Source organism: Echinops telfairi, unplaced genomic scaffold, assembly GCF_000313985.2.
Source record: "Echinops telfairi isolate 266 unplaced genomic scaffold, ASM31398v2 ScPeMD7_7424;HRSCAF=8462, whole genome shotgun sequence".
Classification (NCBI taxonomy): domain Eukaryota; kingdom Metazoa; phylum Chordata; class Mammalia; order Afrosoricida; family Tenrecidae; genus Echinops; species Echinops telfairi.
In genome coordinates, this window is record NW_022111324.1 from 9945996 (window position 1) to 9966758 (window position 20763).

Sequence of the window (20763 nt, forward strand, 5' to 3'; positions counted from 1 at the left end):
AGAAAGTATTTTTGCATTGAGGGAGTACTTGAGTGGAGGCCCAATGTCCTTCTGCTACCTTAATACTAAACCTATAAATATATGCACATAGATTTCCCCATTCTCATATAAATATATTTGAATATGTACATGTCTTTATCTAGACCTCTATAAATGCCCTTGAACAAATATTTTAATGCCATTGTAAAAATCCAGGCTAGAAGTGATAGTGGCTTGGGTTAGGGTGGGCACTGGTGTCAGAAGGGATAAAGCCTATAGGATTTGCTGATGGATTAGATACAAAACCAATACTAAACCCATTGCCATCAATTTTGACTCATGGTGACCTAAGGAATCTGAAATAGAAGAGTCAGAGCCTCTCCTCTTTGGGGGCGTGGGTGCTATACAACTGGAAGAATGGACTTGTCACTAGGTGATATGGGTAAGACTGAGGGGATTATTACTGATTGGGAGGAGGGATCGTGGTCCAGTGTTGGACACGCAGTTTGATATGCCTTTATGTGATTCAAGTGATACTGGGTAGGCATTTGGACATATGAATCTGGGATGCAGGGAAAGACGTCTCGGTTGGATATAAAATTAAGAAGTCATCAGCACAGATATTATATTTTGATGGTAACGTATTTTAAGAAGGGCAAAGTAAAGTATACTTGAGGGGTTAAATAAGATGTAGATTGGGATTCACCCACTAGATGTGGCCATGCAATCGAAGGTCATTGAATGAGAGCATTTCAAGGATAGGGTGGATGGGGGAAGGAGAACCCAGATTGTACCCTGAGGTTGGTCAACATTAATGAGTACAAAAGAAGTGAGCCAAAAGGGTAGAGTTTAGATGAAAAATACCAACAGAGGGGTTAAAAGGCTGTGTCTTTTGAGCATATAACTGACTACTGCCTTATGCAAGAATCACGATAAAATAATTTTGAACAAAAGAAACCTGTAGTGGCCAGAAAGGAGTTTAACAAGTAGAGAGGGGGTGACATCAAGCAACAGAGGAGCAAGCAGGGGAATATTTGCATCTAAGTGAGTAGTTCTGTGCTGGAGTAGTTTTTCTTTGTGTTTGCTTTTCATTTATATCCTTTAATTCCAGGTACAATGAGAGCTAGTAGCTCCCAGAAGCAATTAGGCCATGATTCTTGGAAGAAATATAAGGACAAAATGTGTGTCATGTGTTCCCGGGGACAGAATATGGTAACTAGAAAGCAATAGCAATATTGGATGTATCTTACTGAGGCTTGTTTTTCTGTATTTTGTTCTTTTTAGGATAAAATTCTGCCCGATCTGTCTTGTCTTTTTGCATTACTGCTAGCTGACAGGAACTGGCTGGTAGAACAACACTCGCTGGAGGCATTTACTCAGTTTGCTGAGGTAAATTTTAGGACCAAATCCATGAGGATTCCGAAAACATTGAGCTGCTGGTCTGTTATTTGTAGAATTTATTAGCTGGGGAGAACGTGGCTATTGTTAGGTACCCTCAAGCCATTTTCAACTCAGGGGAGTCCAGGTGACAGATTTTACCCCATGAGAGTTTTCTAGGCTGTTGTCTTTGAGAGCAGCTCTCCAGGCCGGTCTCCCACAGAGCAGCGGGGACTACACCAGCCTCTACATTAGCAGCCCAGTGCTCTTCGAACCACTGGGCTACGTGACTAATCGTGCTTTAAGAGAAACAGTTGAAATGACTGCCAAGGTCCTCTGGTTAGCAAGGGCTGGAATAGGTTTTCAACCCAGGTCCAGTATCACTGGCTGTTTTCCAGACAGCGCTTCTAACTTGAGTGATAACACGTTTTCTCTTGAATTTGTTATGTAGCCTGTTGGTTCTGCAGAGAAGGTACATCTGGCATGGGTTTCCCCTGCAGTCTTACTCCTAGTTTTGCAGCCATGCCAGTGCACATGAGCGCTCTAGAGGAATTAGTATGGCTGACTTAACATAATTAAACTTCATACCCTGGACTTGTACAGGAGCTAATATTGTATACTTATAAAGTACCCTGAAAACCACAATTTGATCTTTTTGATATTGATCCCTCCGGCACTATATACTTTTCTTTAAAATGCTTTTTGATTAAGATAGCTCTTAAACCTACATTTGCCTTTGCAAACTGTTGAAATGTATCAAAATTAGTCTTCTTGACCTTTTAACAGGGAACCAATCATGAAGAGATAGTTCCACAGTGCCTCAGTTCTGAAGAAACTAAGAACAAAGTGGTATCCTTTCTGGAAAAGGTATTTATTTCTAATCAAGTAGTACTGCCTCATGTTTTTGTCTTTATTAGATTTTTTTCCCTTAGAAATTGTTTGTGACCAACTGGAATATGTTTTAAACTCTTCACTGTGGTACCACCCAGTGTTGTCAGTGATTATAGTGGTTCTCAACCTTCCTATTGCCACGACCCTTTAATACAGTTCCTCATGTTGTGACCCCTCAACCATAAAATTATTTTTGTTGTTACTTCTTCACTGTAATTTTGCTACTGTTATGAATTGGGTGACCCTTGTGAAAGGGTCATTTCACAGAACGGGGTTGAGTCCCACAGGTTGAGAACCCCTGGATTAGCCCATTTTAAATGTTGATATAGAACATGGGCTGCCAGTTGGGGTGTGCTTGCACTGCACCTTGGGGTGAGATGGCCAGCGTGGGGAAGCACTGCCCCCATCAACCCTAGCCATGACGGCTGCTCCTCTATCTGCAGAAGGGCAAATGTGATAGAACCATCTGCTTCTTGTCTCTCAGGTACATCACGCAGGGCTTTTTCTATAAATATTTTTAGTCTAAACTCTATTTTTCCAATATTGTTTTTTAAAAGTAGCCCCCCCCTCCCCTTTAATTGAAAACAAAATATTGAATAGCTCATCTCCCACATTTGTACATTGTTTGCAATGTATGGGCTATCATGTTAGGTAAGTTAAGAGTTCATGTGAAAAAAAAAAAGTTCATGTAAAAGTACTGACAGTACTGTTAAATCATGAATTTGGAACTCTGGGAGATGGTGAATTATGGTTAAGGGAACTTCATTTTTTTGTTTTTATAATATCCCTATTATTAAACTGGGCTATATTAAAAACAATGGACTGATTAAACCCAACCCATTCAAATGCATATAAATAAGGATATATTAAGTCTAGAAGGAGCCCTGGTTGTGTACTGGTTCTAGGAGAAAGGTGGGCTTTCTACTCCAGTTAAGAGTTACAGTCTTAGCACCTTATGGGTGCAGTTCCTGTAAACTGCCACTGACTTGATGGCAGTAAGCTTTTTATATACATTATATACATTACACATATAAGTTAGAGTATATGCATTTATTAATCTGTAAAATTAGCCAAAACAAATAAACCCCTTCGTTGCCAACTAGTCAATTATGAATCATAGAGAGACTATAAGGTTAGAGTTGACTACAAATCTTTATGGGAATGGAAAGGTTCATCTTTCTCCCTCAGAGCGGCTGGTGGTCTTTTGAACTGCTGACCTTGTGATTAATAGCCCAGCTGCACAACCCACTATACCACTGGGATTCCTATTAAAAGAGTAGCACATTGTCATGTTTCTCTCTAGTAAGAGGATTGTATAACTTTTCTGTAGGAGCAAAGCACTGCTGGGTGACATTTATCCAAATTACATCAATAAAACAGGAACAGTGTTTCTTAATAACAACCTCCAAAGTTACCAGTTGAGTCCAGCTAACTAACTTCCAGAGATTGCTTGATTCACAGTCTGAGGCAAAATGATTTATTATGCAGCACTTACACAAACTATTTGACCTTTTCATTTTGTGAACATCTGAAATCTAGAGAACAGTATTATTAATTCTGTTTACTTGTGGCAGACCGGGCTTGTAGCTGAAACAGAAGCTGCCAGAGTGGAGCGTGTGAAACAGGAGAGAGGTGTTTTCTGGGAGCCCTTTGTTAAAGGGACTATGGAAGAAGCAAGGTGGTCACCTTTAGAGGTAAGGGTTTCTTTGCAGCGTGGAGATTCAGCTTTTCTTACTTAGTGATAATGAAAATGGAAATTACTGTGGTCTGGCCTTCTGAGTGAATTTCTAAGAACTCAAAATAGACCTATGCATGTAGAACTTCTTGTCACTGCTCTTTTAAAATCACATTTCTTCTCTAAAGGTTATAAAATACATAGAGGTGGGGCTACTTTAAATACTAAATTATGAACATCATAGATCACATAATTGAAATAATTTGTTGTGACCTTTGGGAAAGTTCTAGTATCCCAGAGAGTGGTTTTGGAAACCTTCTAAATGGTTAAATGCTTTGCCTTATGTAGCATCTACCCTACTACCTAGTAAGATGCAGAAACTTTACGTAACTAAGGATATTCAAAATAATGTTCTGAATGCTACCAGTACTTTTAGAAATCGTAAGAGTTTTAATTACAATTCTTATATAAACATCAGTAACTTGTTTTTAAGACATGTAACTTTTAGACCTCAAATCTACAAAGCGAAACATTTATAGTCAGGCCAGACACCTTTTCTGTATGTTACAGACACTACTTGTGTGCTTTTTTGAGGTGGTTGGCAGAGGGTGTGTGGGCCAAAAACGCCTTCACAGTTTTCCACATGACCTGGAGGAGGTAGGAATGTCCTCTGGTGGGGAAGCAATGGATTGGAATATAAGTTTGTTCCGATAAGCTTTACTATAGTCCAGCCCTCTTACCATTTTAGAGTTGGTATTATACCTGTCACATGCCTCAATTTTGCAGCCTTGTGCAAAAAGAGCCCGTCGTGCGTTCCCATTAGAAGAAGAGTACAGGACAGCATTACAAAAAGCAACTGGGGCCTTGGAGGTGATTGAGGCACTACTCCAGAAGTGTCCTGCTCCGGACTGGCTGCCCGTGGAAATGGAGGCACTCCAAGAAAGGCTCACTGAGCTGACACGCTGTTTGCTCACGGGGAAAACATGAACGTATGGGTTTGGGATGCTTGTCAACCTATGGTATGTATATGATGTAAATGAAATACTGATGTAATTATGTCTGTACATTAACAAGCACATAAACAACTTTTGTAAAGTTGAATCTAGTGAAAATAGTCTTTATTTGACATTTAGAGAACAGGGTAGTTGGGAATATTCCTCTTTATGAACTTTGGTACAATGTAATAATGTACTACAAGTGGACCAATTAGATACTGCCCAGGTATCCACACAGGACCTACCTTTCACTCAGATAGTAGAACTGTAAACAAATAAATAAGCTGCCTAAGGAAATCTTAGTAGTTTAAAATTATATACTTTATAGTTAAATTTTTTTCAGTACATTTAATGGAGCTTACTATTCTGTTCAAATAAATGGCACAATATTAAGCTAACCAGCTTGAAATTTGATCTTTATTTTTACTTCCAGAATCATCCTGGAAAAAGCAGTAAATCCAGCCTTTCCACAGCCACTAGCGTCAGTCAACCGCACCCAGACTTCCTCCTAGAGACCAGTTTCTGAAGCCGCCTCCTGGAGGGCTTTTCAAAAGCCAGCACTTGAGGCCCTCTGCTTCAGTTGGCACACACAAGACAAAGCTCCTGGTATGGGGAAAACAGGCTGCTTCGGGTCTTTTTGTCCTCAGAGCCTGCTTTTGAGGTATTAATTTAATGGAAGAAAAAAATTTTCCCCCTAAAGTTTATTCATACCCGCTGTCACCAGTTATTATCTTCCCAGTTCAGCTCCCCTTCTTCACCCCAGCCGCCAGTCTCTCCCTGCAACAAAAAGCACACCAGACCAGCCCGCTGAAAATGAGAACACAAAGGGAAAAGGGGCCTAATCACTTGTCTTTGATGCCGAACTCAGTTCCCATACTAACTAGAAAGTAGCAAGGATTACTTTGGTTCCAATATTGCAAAACCAGATGGTAGGAAAACAAACTTTCAAGGATCACATAATTCAGTAAAATCAGTCTGATGAAACCATATTCTTGGCTAAACCTCCTTTCATCCAAATTAATAAGCTATTCATGTAACAAGTGGACCATCACCACTTAGCCCAAGGATCAACTACATTCTTCTGGGGAGGGAAAAATAACCATTTGTAAGAACTGATTTCATTTTATGCTTAACTTGATGATTTTAACCAATTTTTCCCTCATATGAAATGAAATGGCAACTGACAGCCCCCCCCTACCTCACCCCCCGACGTGTCATCCTTAAACTAGCAGCACAAAGATCCTCACCTCAGTAATTTCTGCTGCAGCAAACTTTGAGGAAAACGGCATCACTGGTGAGATATCATTCTTGTTGGGAACCATCATCTCGGCCCTCAGGTCAGGTAGAATAAGAAAAGCAGCTGAAGGCTTGATTTCTGGAATCATATCGGCAAACCAGTCCAACTCAGGATCTTGCACTGGTTTCTTTTTTACTTGAATGGTAAACTCTTCTCCTAAACCAAGTTCGGATGGAACCTTAAAGGGCCGTTCTTGTGTCGATGCTTTTGGTGGCTTCTGGTTTGCACCCTCCCTGCTCTGTATGAGGCTGGTCCTTGGGGATAGGCTTACTTTCACAGGACTACACTCTTCAGTGGGTGGAAGCAAAGTAGGAATGGGCTTTTGTTCCCCTGAGGTAACAGTTGTGGCTGGCAGTCCGCCTCTGAGGCTTATTTCCATTTCGAAGTTGCTGTGCTCAAAGTCATCCCAAGTCTCCTCCTTCACTGGGACTGGGGACTCTGCAGTATCATGTGGCTCCTGTGGCCACATCTGTATGTCGACAGTTTTATTGTCAGGCTCCTCAGGCTCGTTCCAATCAGGCCACTCTTCAGACTTTTGGGGATTTGATGGGGTGTTTTCACTGTCCTCTGAAGGATTTTTCACATCTGAGATCCCGTTCATGGCAAATTTAATAGGTTGAGAAAATGGATTGCCTATGGAATATGTGCAATAATTGTAAAATGTTGGTTAAGAGCAAGCAGTGTATTTGGAGAAAGGTTAAATATCAAGCTAAAGAAATAGAAATATCCATGCATACTTAAACTGGAGGAAAATAACCCAGAAGTGTGTAATCAGCATCAAAGATGCCAGGTAATAACCAACGCACTCAATTCTTTACTAATTACTCCAACTTAGTGTTTGCTGATTATTGTCTATAAAGCAAATATGAAACATGTTCTAAGCCAGACACTTTTCCCCCTCAAGATGTTCATTACCAGTACACTGCAAAAGTATTATGTATGCAAATATTTTCCTACCCCAACACATCCTAGTTTAAAAGAGGATTTCCTTAAGTGTAACTGTGGCATTCAGAAATCTTGTGCAATATACTCAAGAAGCTGATACCGACATTTCCCTACCCTTACCCACAGAACTCTTCACAACCAAAATGGAACAAACAAACAAAAAACAGCCATGAAAACCACTGGCTTCAAAGTGATTTCTGACCCTGTAGGACAGGATACAACTGCCCCTGTGAGTTTCTGAGACTGCGACTCTAATGCAGGAGTAGAAAGCTGACCTTGCAGTTAGTACCCCAACTTGTAACAACTATGCCACCAAGGCTCCTCTTTTCATGACAGACCTGTTAATATCATCCAGGATTACTGTGGCTTAGTATGAATTGAAAAATGTTGCACTGAAGTATCATAAGCTCCAAAGTAAAGTATCTGGTTTAAAAAGGGATTCAAGAACTGTCAACACTCTTCTCACCAGTTATGGGGAGAGTTGGTATGTACCCAACTATCCAGGGAAACATGAGCAAGCCCAGTGCTGACCATACAATTGTATCCAGGAAAACCTGCAAGAGCTGGAACCTGTCAGAGAAGGAAAATGGGAATATTTTCCACTAACAAATAAAAGTGGCATGTTGAAGGCAGAAAATTTGCAAGCCCCAGAAAAACAAGGCAGTCCCCAGAGTTCTTCCTCTCTCTCACAGGTTTAGATGTATGTATGATACAAAAAATATCAAACTACCCAAATGCCCTCAATTTTTAAATTATCACTCAAGAAAACATTCATGCAAGCAACAGAAAAGCCATACAAATGTTGTATTTCTACCTTTCTGTAAAAGGGTATTGTAGTAATCTTGCTGTATGAACGTCTTGCTGACGGGCATGTTGCCAGAAAAGAAACATTTAGGGAAAAGGCTAGAGGAAGGATTCTCCAAGACTGGCGCGATGTGACTGTGCTGGCTGCAGGCGACGTGCATGGGAGAATCTGAAGGTGAATAAAAACCCCAGAGTGAAGAGGACAGAAAGTATAGTGCTACATCACTATCACGTGGTGCATGAGAATGACTTTGGAAAATGGAAGTAGTTAACACAGATGAAAAAGCTGTAGAGAAGCTGATACCAAGGGCTCAAATAGAAAATGATGGCAACATATGTACCAATATACTTGATACAATTGATGTATGGATGGTTAAAAAGTTGTAGGAGCCCCTAATAAAATGATCTTTAAAAAAACAACCCAAAAAACAAACTGTAGAGAGCATCTTTCAAAATATGAAGAAACAACCTCCTTATGAAATGGACTGCCTGCTCTTAGCGGTGCTTAAGCCCAGGCTGAGTGCCCATGTGCTGGAACAGAGGGGACCCAAGCAGGCCGGAAAGGGTTGGATGAGACAGGTAACTTTTAGGATATCTAGCTGTGAAAGTTAGAGCTTTTAGCTGGCTCCCATTTTCATTCCCTTTAAGAATAAAGGTGTGAGAGGCCCAATCTCAGCAATGCCCCATGTCCTTCCGAAGAGGCTGTAGTAAGCTGTTATGTGGGCTGCACCCATGCCTCACCCGTCTCTTTCAGGAAGAACCACACTCAAGAGTCAGTGGGATTACATTTATAATCTCTTATAAATTGTCTTCAGAAAGCTAACCAAAAAATCTTCCACTGCTGCTGTGATGTGTGGTGCCTTTTGGGGTTTCTTATAACGATTATTGTGTAATTCAGGCAGATGTAAATGAGTATCTTCAGTATAGAATATTCCATCCAATAAATAAAGGAGGTTAGGTGCAGAAGCTTTTGTTAATTCTGCATGTAAAGGAACCCTGAATAAGCCCTAAGACTGACACTTCTCCCACCCATTTCCCACCCCCAAGAAAGTTCTGGTGTGTTTAAAGAGCTCTCATTTACTATTTGGTGCAATCTGCTAGGAGAATTAATAACAAACGGGTGTTTCCTGGCGGAAGCTGAGGTGAGAGCCTTTATCCTTTTCAAATTCCTCGGAACCGCACTTTTCATTAACACCATGAAAAAATTGGAACATTTTTCAAAACTCTAGGAAGCCAGTTATCTTAAAAATTCTCTGGGCACCAAAATTAGAAAAAAGCTATATAAAGCTTTATAAGAAATACAAGTTTTTCTTATAAAGCGTTCGTGCTCTCCCCTTAAAAAAACAAACAAGTTTTATTCAAATTACACAGCAAAATAAAGATGCAATGAGGTTAGTGGTACAGAATTCTTATTCCTTGCTTCTATAGCCTGTACCAAAAACAAAACTCACTGCTATTGATTCCACCTCACAGCAACACTATAGAACAGAGCAGAACTGCCCCATCATTTCCAAGGCTATAAATCTTTACAAAAGCCAACTGCCACATCTTTCTCCCATGGAGCTGGTGAGTTTGAACTGCCAACCTTTTGGTATTTTACCCAATGGGCCACCCGTGAGGGTTACTGATAGCCTATATGCCCACAATGCACACCCACTGCTAAATGAATTACATTCAATGACATATCAGGCAGCTATCAAAAGGTGAGCTAGATTTCTATGTACTGATGTATTGACAAGACTGATAAGTTACTACATGAAAACAAAAATATTTTCTTAAAACACAAAAATGAATGCTCTATATAAAGGGGCTTCAAAAGTTGATGAACTTTTTGGAATTAAAAAGATAATTTTTCCATTGATTTTTTTTGAAGCTTTCTTGCATGTACAAACATACATCTGTATTATATTTTGAGCTTAAAGAGAGAGAAAACTAGTGTAATTGTTCCTAGGGAGAGAGAGGATAGGAAAACTTTCCTTAATGCTTCTCATTTGACTGAATGTAGCCCACCTGCTATGACTTGTATAATTTGAAAAATCTAAAGTTTAAACAACACTTAAAAACTAGAGCTTTCAATCATTCTTACCTTCTGGGGAAAGGTCAGTAGTTTTAGTAAAACTTGGGGCAGTACGTTTGAAGATCTTTGTTCTTTCTCCTCCCACAACTACCTCTGGTCCAAGTAGAGAGACCAGCACTGCCAGGCTATGGAGAGTAATCACCACAATGGAATTGCTGGTATCCCGCAGGCCCAGTAATACCTAGAGGGGAATCAGATTGTAAGTAAGAGCCAACCGCATTCCCTATAATTTTCTCCCTCCGAAAAGTGTTTCTGAAGTGGATGACACCGCCCCCTGGAGGACGATGGAGTGATCCATCAGGCTTGCAAAAGCAGATACTTAAGATACTTACTTTATCCTGGATTATGGGCTAAAGCTAAATTTTTTTTTCCTGAAATGGGGATAACCTCAGTCCCTACCCCCACCCCCACCCTCCAGCAATTAAAAAATGTAGGCATCTGCTTTTGCACCCCCCACCCACACCCCCCAGTGGTACCGCCCACTCTCAGGAAACACTGCTCTCAACAAAGCAGTGGGCAGCATCACAATGTGCTTGCTCAGGTGAACTACTTTTTCTTAGCTTTAGGTCTCAGCTGACAACCTGAGCCCAGTCAACCAAGAGAATGAGAATAAAAAACTTGTTTTAAGATCTATGTTTTGGATGGGTTTATACAGCAGCAGATACTGAAATGTCTACTTTTGAGCTCTTGAAAATAGGAAGGGTGTTACACACTCTAGAACCCCAGCAGTAAGGAAGCACTAAACTAAGCATAAAACTAGTCTTTTAGGTTATTTTAAGATCCCATGTTAATTGACAAAATATTTTAAAACCTAGTAGTGACTTAGTGGTTATGCATTGGGCTGCGATCTTCAAGGTCAGCAATTCAAAACCACCAGCAGCTTCCAGGGAGAAAGATGAGGCTTTCTACTCCCACCGTCTCAGAAACCAATAGGGGCAGTTTTACTCTGTCCTATAGGGTCGCTATAAGTGAGAGTGAGTTTAAAACCTGGAGCCCTTGAGTGGGCAATTAATGTACTGGCTTCCTGGACAAGACTGCTAACTGAAAAGATTGGCCATTCAAACCCACCAGCAGCATTCTGCCAGAGAAAAGAAGTGGCAGTTTGTTTTTACAGAAGTTGTACCCTATGAAACCCTACAAAGCAGTTGTGCTCTGTCCTAAAGGGCCACTGTGGGTTGGAATTGACTCAATGGCAGTGGGTTGGTTGGGGGTTTGTTTTTTTCTCTCTCTCAATTTCTTTTTCTTTTTTTGGACAGATTTATTAGTAGATTTATCCCTAGGAAACACTCCCACAGTAGCCAGGACTGTGAAGTGTTTCCCAGTTTGCTCGGACTACAAAATTTTTATACTTGGCTGTTCTTTTTTTAAATTTTTAATCATTTTATTTGGGTTTTTTCTCTCTCAATTTCAGTTGAATTACATCATGCCATAAGCAAATACATTCTTGCAGATTAGGTTTCCAAAGTATTGCACCAGTGATTCTTGTTCACTACCCTCCAGAGATTAGCTAACAATTAGTTTCTCTGAGGTTAAGATCAAATATAAATACAGTGAGACCTCAGTTGTTGAACTCAATTCATTACGCATTCGTGTTGAAACATTGAAGTGTTTGAGAACAGAACATATTTTTCCCATAATAATTAACACCAAGTGATTGGTTCTGAGGCCCCTAAATTACCCTTATGAGTTCATTTTCCAGGACTTCAAATCATGGAGGCGGCTTTCAGCCTCACACATCGGTGTCCTGGATACACTATTGCCGTCCAGTTGTTTTGATTTCTCCAAACTCACAGCACTTTTCAACCTTTTAGAGCCTGGGTTCGTTTTGTGGTTAACAATTTCATACCTTTCGATACACTGGCCACTTTAATCAGTTTTTCCCCCTTAAAACTGATGATAACGTCAACTTAGCTATACTCAGTAGCCAAATCAGACAGGCTGATCTGATTCAAATGTTGCACTGACAAAACTATTGTGGTTTTCAGTTTTTCTCGTGGCTTTACTACTGCTATCACTGCCTTTCTTTCGGGACACTGTTACTCTAGTTTATGCAAATAAGGTCCCCTCCCCACCAAAAAAAGGCATGATGAATATTTTAACATACAAACATTATATGTTGTCTGAGCAAGAGTGGCACTTAGACTGAAGTGTCACTCCTTTGTGTCTGTAGCGAGATGCAACTAGTGACTTGCTCTTGTTTCATACATGATTTTTCAAATTGGATTTTCAATTTGACTATCCAGCAAAGTTATGAACACCAAGCAGATGTTTTTCAAACTTTGCTGCTGGAGTAGTGGAAGGTTCACGCTTAGAGCTGCTGAACAACTGAGGTGTCACTGTCATTCATTTCCTCGTGCAACTAAATGGAAACAGTTTGGATAGCAGCCCTTGGTATTCCAGCCGACTTTCAACTGACTGTGGCCTCAGGGCCTAAGCTCCTATCGGAATACTCCGAATCCTTCTGCTCAGCCTCCAGCATATCCTCTGCACCCCATCCTCATGCTTCCCTGGAGGGCCTGCCCCTGACCTGTGGCAAGACGACTTTCCTCAGCTGCTCCTGCGTGAAGTGCTCCACGTAAGCCTCAATGTGAGACAGCAGCACCATCCGCACGTGCTCCTCGTGAACCTCAAACAGCTGCAGAAGCACAGGGATCACCCGAGACTGGAACAGTGCCAGCGACAGCAAGCAGGGAGTTTCTCCCTGCACGGTATCTACCCAAAGAAATCACAGGTTACACATGAGGAAAGTGTCAGTTATGTCAGTGAAAGGAGCACTCAGACTAAGTCACACAGTCCAGAACGTTCCACAGCGAATCTTCTACATTCCTACTCCTCACACCAAGGACAGTCCTCTTGTTTTCCTGGAATTACTCAAGGCTTAATTATCTCATCAGTAACACTGTCTTGTGGAAATGATCTTCAAAGATCATTCAATGCACTGTAAAGTTTGTATTTTAATACACTTGACTCAATAACAAATGTTTAATCACACTAAGTAAGGACACTGATATTGTTAGAATTTTACTTTCAAAAACTGGGTGTTCACTGCTACAATGGGGCCTTGGTGCCGAGCAGTCCTTTCTGGTTATTAGTCTTTGGGGGATTAAAAAAAGACACACCCATATCCCCAAAGACATAACTCTGTCCCCAAAACTGTGGATCCAGTTTATTAGATGATTTGAGAAATCTCCCTGGGGAATTCTGAGACGCCTTTACCTAAGACTGACTGAGTGGAAGTGAGGTTACAGACAGAAGAAAACACAAGGCTGATGGGAACGGCATCCAAGAAGCCCAAGTAACATTCTATATTTTAAAACTTGCCTCTAGCACTGGTCGGGTGGACTGGGATCTAAGAAAATAATTTCCAACTGCAGTACTATACCACGCACCTTACACCTATAAACTCTACAGTAACATATTAACTTTGCATTTTCTGCAAGTTCCAAAGTACCAATCATTTCACATTCAGAAAAAAACTGCAGGCCTGGTAACTGAAACAATCTTGGTGCTTTACAATCTTTCCACTCACTGGAAAATTGGCTGACTGCTAGTGGGCTGTTGGGAGCACCCCATCCTAAATCATCTCCCCAAGTATGATGTATGTTTGTTCTTACACTCCACATGCATTTAATTTTCAAGTCCACATGTCATTATTATACATCTGATTCTCCAGGATGGTGTTCCATCTTTATCCGGTGACTATGCTATCAGTTTAAAGTCAATAATTATTCAGGAGCCAATCTTTATTTTCTAACCACGCCCTGGAGTAAATTCAATCTGCTTGAATATAGACTAATAATTGACAAACGAGTTAATTACAATAATACTTTGAAGAGAAAATTCACCTTTTTTGGGACCAAGCAGATAAGGAAGAAAACTCTTAACAGCTACTGGTTCTGCAAACACCAACTGATTAAGCAGAAGCGGTACCAGCCTTGAGGCTATTAATTCCTCTGACAAGCAGCTGACTCGATCCAGCAGAAATCTGAGGGCAGAGAAGGCAGGCTGGGGAAATTGCTCAGGTTTACACACTGTCTACTTCCACTTCTACCAATGTGATGCATTTTGAAATTAGGTTAAGGAACTAAACAGTTCTGCCTCAGGCATTCAAAAAAAGCACAGAAGGTGTGAGCCAAGGCTAATTTAGTTAACACACGAGGAGGTACCCCAAAAAATCTGGAATTGCACTGGGCGGAGCAGAGCTTTCTTAGTACCCGTTTTTCCCGATAAGTGAGCATCAACATCAGACAACTTGCTCTGCGTTAGTGCACCCAGGGGTGTCACCTGGGAAGGTTCTCTCTGGTCACAGTGAATTTTTTCATAAAAGCAGTTTCACTTGAACTTTGTTTTTTGTGATGGCTGATTTAAAAGAAGCAGCTGTGAAATTGTTTCCTACTTGGGGAAAATGCCACAGAAACTGTTGAAATGTTGAACACAGCTTACAAGGTCAGCACTATAGGGAAAACTCAAGTATGTGAGTGCTTTTCTCGTTTCAAAAAAGATGAAATGTCAATTGATGACAAATCTCGTTCTGGACATTCGTCAACTTTCTGAATGGATGAAAATGTCAACGCGTGCATTTGGAGTTCGTTCCACCAGGTTGACTATTAATCAAGCTTTCTATTTAGGGGTTCTGAAAAGATTGCTTAACAGTGTGTGACAGAAGAGGCCATATTTGTGGCAAACGGGGGACTGGTTTTGCCACCACGACAATGCATCTGCTCACGCAGTCATCTCAGTGTGTCAGCTTTGGGCAAAAAAACAGCATGCCTCTCTTGCCCCACACACCTTACTCACCTGACCTTGCTCCCTGTGACTTCTTGTTGTTTCCGCAAATGAAGAGGGACATGAAAGGACATGTAGAAGAGGGGAAGAAAAAAATGAGGGAGGTGCTTTCAGCCCTCCAAACAGGTGAGTTTGAAAAACGCTGCCAAGAATGAATGGAATCGCAGATTTGACAAATGTATTCAGTGTAATGGAGAGTATTTTGAAGGTGATAGGGTTGTTTGTTAAAAAATAAAAATAAAAATCTAATTACATGGCTTGGCGGGGCGGGGATTCCAGGTTTCATTTTGTATCCCTGATACATATAAGTAGGTTTCAAAAAGTTAATGGAAAATTCCATAATCTCTTCACTCCATTTTTCTACAAACTTTTTGAGTCCCCCTCTTGTAAAACCTCAATTTCAAGTTTGAAAATGTTTTAACAAACTGCTTTTTATTCATAGCAAATGGTTTTTTTCCCCTGTAATAAGACTTTCTCATCAATAAGTTATTTTCTCAAATATAAATGTGGTAGATTATTTTCTCTCTCTCTCTCTCTCTCACACACACACACACCCTTCTCACTTACTGACATGGTTAGGTTCCAAAAACTGGGTCCTTAGGCAATAATCAGGATTACGTAAAAATGGAAGCTGACTACATCAGATCACAAAAGAAGGGATAATGTCATTATATAATTACCAAATGACATCATTGCATAACTGCCAAACCATTGAGAATCATGATCCAGACAACCTGACACACACCTTAACCATCACAGCCTGCGTAATTTCCAATACTGCCAAATGTGCACTGTTAGATGCACAAAGTTGTCAGATTTCTTACTATTGTAGTAAATATGAGATGTCGTTAGAAGATAATCAACAAAGGAGGAGGAGGGTATAGTGAGGAAAGGAGGGTGTAGTGAGGCAAGGAGGGTGTCAGGATGTGCATCTATGTATAAGAGATCTTCTAAAAACTAGTGGGAAAAAGTTCATTTTTTAAGTTCTATTTTTCCATGAACTTTGTTACACCCCCTCAAGTATAACACATACATAAAATAAAAACTGTTCAGAACTAGATACATTAAAAAAACCAAACTCACTACCATTAAGTTGATGGCAACTCATGGTGACAGAGTTTTGTGCCAACCTGGCTGATAAATACATGTGGGGTTAATTGAAGGGTGGAGGGATAAATGGCTCAGTGAACCTCGCCTTTCTAGTTCTCGGGTCTCTTGCTCTCTGATGGTCGGACCAGGGTGCAGCTACCTTAGCCAGTTCCCTGCTTCAGCTGGGAAGGCTCACTTCCTGTGAGACATCCCTGAGAAGCTACATGGACCTACCCTGATTCAGCCCTGGGTGCTGGAGCAGTTGCGTAGACACCCCTGCCAGCGCTGAGATGCTTATTCGCTCACTGATTATGCTTTCCTCTTGCAGTCAGCATCATTGTGTGTTTTGTGAGATTGAGGAGGATTTTGTAGATTGGTGTATATGGGCTAATGTTGGACTTATGGGCTTGGACAGCACTGGGTTGGGATGCTTTCTTAATGTACACATACCCTTTATATAAAACTCTCACATACATGAGTTTCTGTGGATTTGTTTCTCCAGTCTGCCCAGACTAACACAGTGACCCTACAGGACAAGATAGAACTGGGTTTCCAAGACTAGCTCATTATGGGAGTAGAAAGATGTCTTTCTCCCATAAAGCAGCTAATGGTTTCAAACTGCTGATCTTGCAGTTAGCAGCCCAACTGATAACCACTATGATGCTACCAGGGCTCCCGAGGTACTAATTAGGACCACATCATGTGTTGTTCCTTTCAGGCCTACATCTGTATTCATTCCAACTTCCTTTCCAGCTCACTGTTCCAACATTCCTTCTCTTCTAGTATCAAACCCTCCCCGCCTACCCCATGTGAATGGAGACTTCGATTGTTCCCTCTACTCACTAAAACCTTTCCCTCCAGCCTCGGACATGCTCAGACTCTTATATCCTAGACTCTATTTTCTCCTGTAGTAATAATGCTTCTCACCTCTAAGTTGTGTGATCATGAGGTGTCGATGGGAAAGGTATCAGAAGTTCAAAAACAAGCAACCAAATTGATGTGAAGGAGTGGGGATGTAGTAGAGACCCAAAACCCACCTGTAGGAAAATTAAGACATTCTTTCTCAGAAGGGCCACATGGAAGGGATGATAAATCCAGGGTGTAGTAGAGCACTGATGAAACATTTAACTATCCTCTAGCTCTTTAATATTTCCTCCTCATACTATTAAGGTTTTTTGTTTTACCTCATGAATCTTGTTAGATCTGTGTATATTCACGTGTATAATTAAGACAATTGGTACATGAAAACCAAGATAGATAACCCTTCAGAAAGAGTAGCAGGAGTAATGGTTCCCTGAGGGAAAGGGAAGTGAGGTGGGATGAGGTAGGAAAGGGGGAGCAGCTAATAGAACTGATGACTGTATAACCCCATTTGAGGAGAGCAGACAACAGACTTATATGTAAATGGGTATACTGGATGGTATAAGGTTTTAAAAGAAATGAAAACAAGGGTTCCTGCAGGGGAGGGGGAGATAGGGGATAAAGGAGAACTGATATCACGGAGCCCAAGAAGAAAGAATGCTTTGAAACATTTGCAAATGTTTTTTTTTAATTGTACAATACTGCTGGATATGGTAGCAATCGTACAATGCTGCTTGATGTGATTGAACTATGGAGTGTTATTTATATATGTAAGCACTCCCTATAAAATGATTTTTAAAAAAGAAAGAAGAGCTAGGGGTGGAGTGTATCCTCTTTTGGAACCCCTTCAATTGAGCAGTCAGAGAAGTGTGACACTGGGAATGGTAAGGATGGTGAGCAGGGGCAGCAGCAGAATCAGGAGACAGGGAAGGTGACATTGTGGACTTCCCAGCCTCAGAGCAAGAAAGCCGAGCACCTGCAGGCAGGCTGCTTGCCGAGAGTGAGGTTCGAGAGTGAGGTTCCTCGTAGGTGTGGAGCCTTTAGAGGTAGTGCTTTGCACCTTTGTGTCAAGTCTTACTGGCTGAGTGGGTGCCTCTGGGCACTTAAATCGGGTGAGCTGCAAGAATCCGACTCACTCTACTAACACTGCTCTTGCTGAGTTCCATGATTTTCCTGGTTACTCTTCTCTTTCTCAAATTCTCTACTCCTTTGAGAGCACCACTATGTTCCTGCCCTTCTCTGAAATCTCTAACCACTAGTACTTTCTCTTACTCATCCCTACACTCATGCCCTTGCAAGATGGGGTGCCCCAATGCTCCAGCCTGGGCCCACTGACCCAGGCTACCCATTTTCTCTGGGAAATTTTCACCACCTTTAGGCTAAGGTCACTAATATTCACCATTAGCATTAAGACTTCCCCTGAGTTTCAGAGACATTTGTCCAAATGCCCATGATCATCTTTAAAGTCCCACAGACATTTCCACCACAGCACACTCAATAAGAATTCACCCTTTTCCAGGCACAGCAGGTCCGCCCTCACTCCAGTACTCTGGATTGCTTTTCATGGTGACCACTAAGACTTGCTCAATTTATCTTGCAGCAGTGGCTCTAGCCTCCTTTCTACCAACAATGTGGAGGCCTCCCACTGACTGCCTGAATTGCCACAGTATTCTAGCCAACCCAAGCCTGTCCCCTCCACACATAGCAGTCATCTACAGAAAGAGGGAATCTAATCATTTCAAAGCTGCTTTCTCCCTTGGATGGTTTTAGTGCATGAAATCCACCGTTCACATACCCTCATACAAGAGGCTCAAGACAACACACTGTGTCTTGCCTTTGTGCCTCTCTCCATTAGTGTTGCCCCTCCTTCCCCATCCAATGTGGGCAGGATGCCCTCTATACACCTCCCACTAGCAGTCTGCATGTTTCTCCCTCCAGAGATCTCAAGCCAACACACATGAAACGGTTCATAAACTTTGTTGCATCAAACATCTGACTCATCTTCTCCAGAATATCTTCTTCTCATTACTTACTCAAGTAATTAAATTTAAGGTCTTAATTTTCTAAACTTACTTGAAAAATTCAGTTTTTTCTTCTTCACTCTTCAATGTTAAACTTTTCAAAAAATTCACAATTTCTAGAAAATCATTTCTAAATGGTAAAAAAATGCATGATCAATTAGAAAAGGCATGTGAAATATTTAAATTTTAATTTACATAATTCTCAACAAAAGCTATAATTTAAAATTTTCTAAGTAACTAAATAGCTTATGAGACAAATGTTACAAAACAAAGCAACATTGTAGGTCACAGTAAACTGCTGTGACCTACAACTACAATGTGGTTTTGTTTTATAGGTTTCCATGGCTGTCTATTGTTATGGGAGAAGACTGCTTCATCTTTTCCCCTCAGTTAGTAGCCAAAAACTATCCTCTGCTCCAGGACTCCTTGGTAAAGCCCACCAGGAATCTAATATGAGGGGGCATCAAAAAGTTCGTGGACATAGGGATTTGAAAGGTAACAGAAAATTTCCATGAACTTTTGGAAGTTCTCTCTTATCAAAATGGAATCTGTGATGACATTGAGAGTTTAAAAGCATATGTATTCTATAACAGCGGTTCTCAACCTATGGGTCGCAACCCCTTTGGGGGTTGAACGACCCTTTCACAGGAGTCACCCGATTTATAACAGTAGTAAAATTGTAGTCATGAAGTAGCAACAAGAATAATTTTATGGTTGGGGGGTCACCACAACATGAGAAACTGTGTTAAAGGGTCGCGGCATTAGAAAGGTTGAGGACCACTGCTATATAACATGCTTCATGGTCCAATAGCCCATTTACAAGCACATTTTTGGTTGTAATTGATGGGGGTCACAAAGCCTATAGCCTGGGAAAAATGCCATGATTACCATTACAAACAGCTCACTCCTCACCTCTTTGCAGTAAAATGTTCAAAGGAGATATGGAATGAGGAATTTCTTCTACAAGTCCCAGGAATGTCTGCATTTTTTCCTGCTGTCAGTTATTTCTTCAAGGAGGCAGGGTTATGTGAGACTCAACCTGGCACTCTCAGCTCACACAGATGTGGACCGTTGCCTGGGGCTGGGGCTGCATATACCAGCCTCGCCTGGCAACATCCCCAGAAGCACAGCTGACCCTCGGGGTCTCTGTCTGTCTACACCCATTTCCCTCTGGCCCAGCAGCACAGGAACGGTTCATTTACACAAGCACAGACCTAACTCGGCTCATTTCCCCCAACAAGAACAAGTTCAACAATACAAACTCATAACTGTAATACTCAAGAGTTAATGTTCTGAAATGTAAACCCACCACCCAATTTACAGTAAAAGAATTCAATAAAAAAGATGGAAACGGGAAAAATAAAAGTAAACAAAAAAACTTACTGTCACCGTCTCAATACTAACTCATAGAAATGCTACAGGACAGGGTAAGCCCCTGTGAGTTTACGGATCCCAGCCCAGCTTGTAACCCTGAGGCCACCAAGGGTTCCCATGAAGGGAAAAGTGCTGTTTATTGATTTTCTCAATTAATATACTGCTATAGATCCCTGGATCCAGCCTTGTTTCCTCATAATAAGAAGCCCTAATGAATCTGGCTATAATTCCTACACCTGATCTCCATGAAAATCAAGGATTTCTACATTTCCTACCTGTGACAGGGCTCTGAGAAGTATCCTAATTCCTCCCTCTATTCTTTCCTGGAGACCTGATTCAATCTCTCCTAATCATCAATAGCAAGACCCGACGGGACACAGTGTGTAAGAGAGCCAGCAGCAGGGGCAGCAGCTGGCGTGGCACACAGATCCCTCACCTGAAGAAGTCATGGGAGAGTAGGGTACAGAGCGCTGGCCGATCATTTGCAATGGGGTTTAGCAAAGTTGAGTGCAAGGTCTGATGAAAGCTGGAGAGAAGATCCGCTGTAACTGAAATCCAGAGCAACAGTTAGTTTCCAATGTCTCCTCCCTCTG

At 41.2% G+C, this 20763-nt stretch overlaps 2 protein-coding genes across 8 annotated transcripts in view; one reads left to right on the forward strand and one right to left on the reverse strand.

Annotated features, from left to right (window-relative positions):
- CUNH1orf112 (chromosome unknown C1orf112 homolog) overlaps nucleotides 1-7379 on the forward strand; it is a 56595-nt gene extending 49216 nt beyond the window's left edge. For 3 of the 4 annotated variants that reach the window (XM_045297884.1, XM_030887775.2, XM_045297886.1), the window contains 4 exons: nucleotides 1264-1368; nucleotides 2143-2223; nucleotides 3822-3941; nucleotides 4709-5023. In XM_045297884.1, coding sequence (XP_045153819.1) covers nucleotides 1264-1368; nucleotides 2143-2223; nucleotides 3822-3941; nucleotides 4709-4909 — 507 coding nt within the window. In that variant the 3' untranslated portion in view covers nucleotides 4910-5023. Of the gene's footprint in view, nucleotides 1-1263; nucleotides 1369-2142; nucleotides 2224-3821; nucleotides 3942-4708; nucleotides 5024-5350 lie in introns of those variants that run through there. The other variant, XM_045297885.1, reaches the window with a different exon arrangement.
- Nucleotides 5014-20763, reverse strand: part of SCYL3 (SCY1 like pseudokinase 3) — a 52635-nt gene continuing 36885 nt past the window's right edge. For 3 of the 4 annotated variants that reach the window (XM_004706742.2, XM_045297887.1, XM_045297888.1), the window contains 8 exons: nucleotides 20607-20718; nucleotides 18849-18926; nucleotides 13886-14025; nucleotides 12568-12752; nucleotides 10050-10221; nucleotides 7974-8132; nucleotides 6165-6847; nucleotides 5014-5694 (listed from right to left, as the gene is read on the reverse strand). In XM_004706742.2, coding sequence (XP_004706799.1) covers nucleotides 5635-5694; nucleotides 6165-6847; nucleotides 7974-8132; nucleotides 10050-10221; nucleotides 12568-12752; nucleotides 13886-14025; nucleotides 18849-18926; nucleotides 20607-20718 — 1589 coding nt within the window. In that variant the 3' untranslated portion in view covers nucleotides 5014-5634. The remainder of the gene's footprint in view (nucleotides 5695-6164; nucleotides 6848-7973; nucleotides 8133-10049; nucleotides 10222-12567; nucleotides 12753-13885; nucleotides 14026-18848; nucleotides 18927-20606; nucleotides 20719-20763) is intronic. The other variant, XM_045297889.1, reaches the window with a different exon arrangement.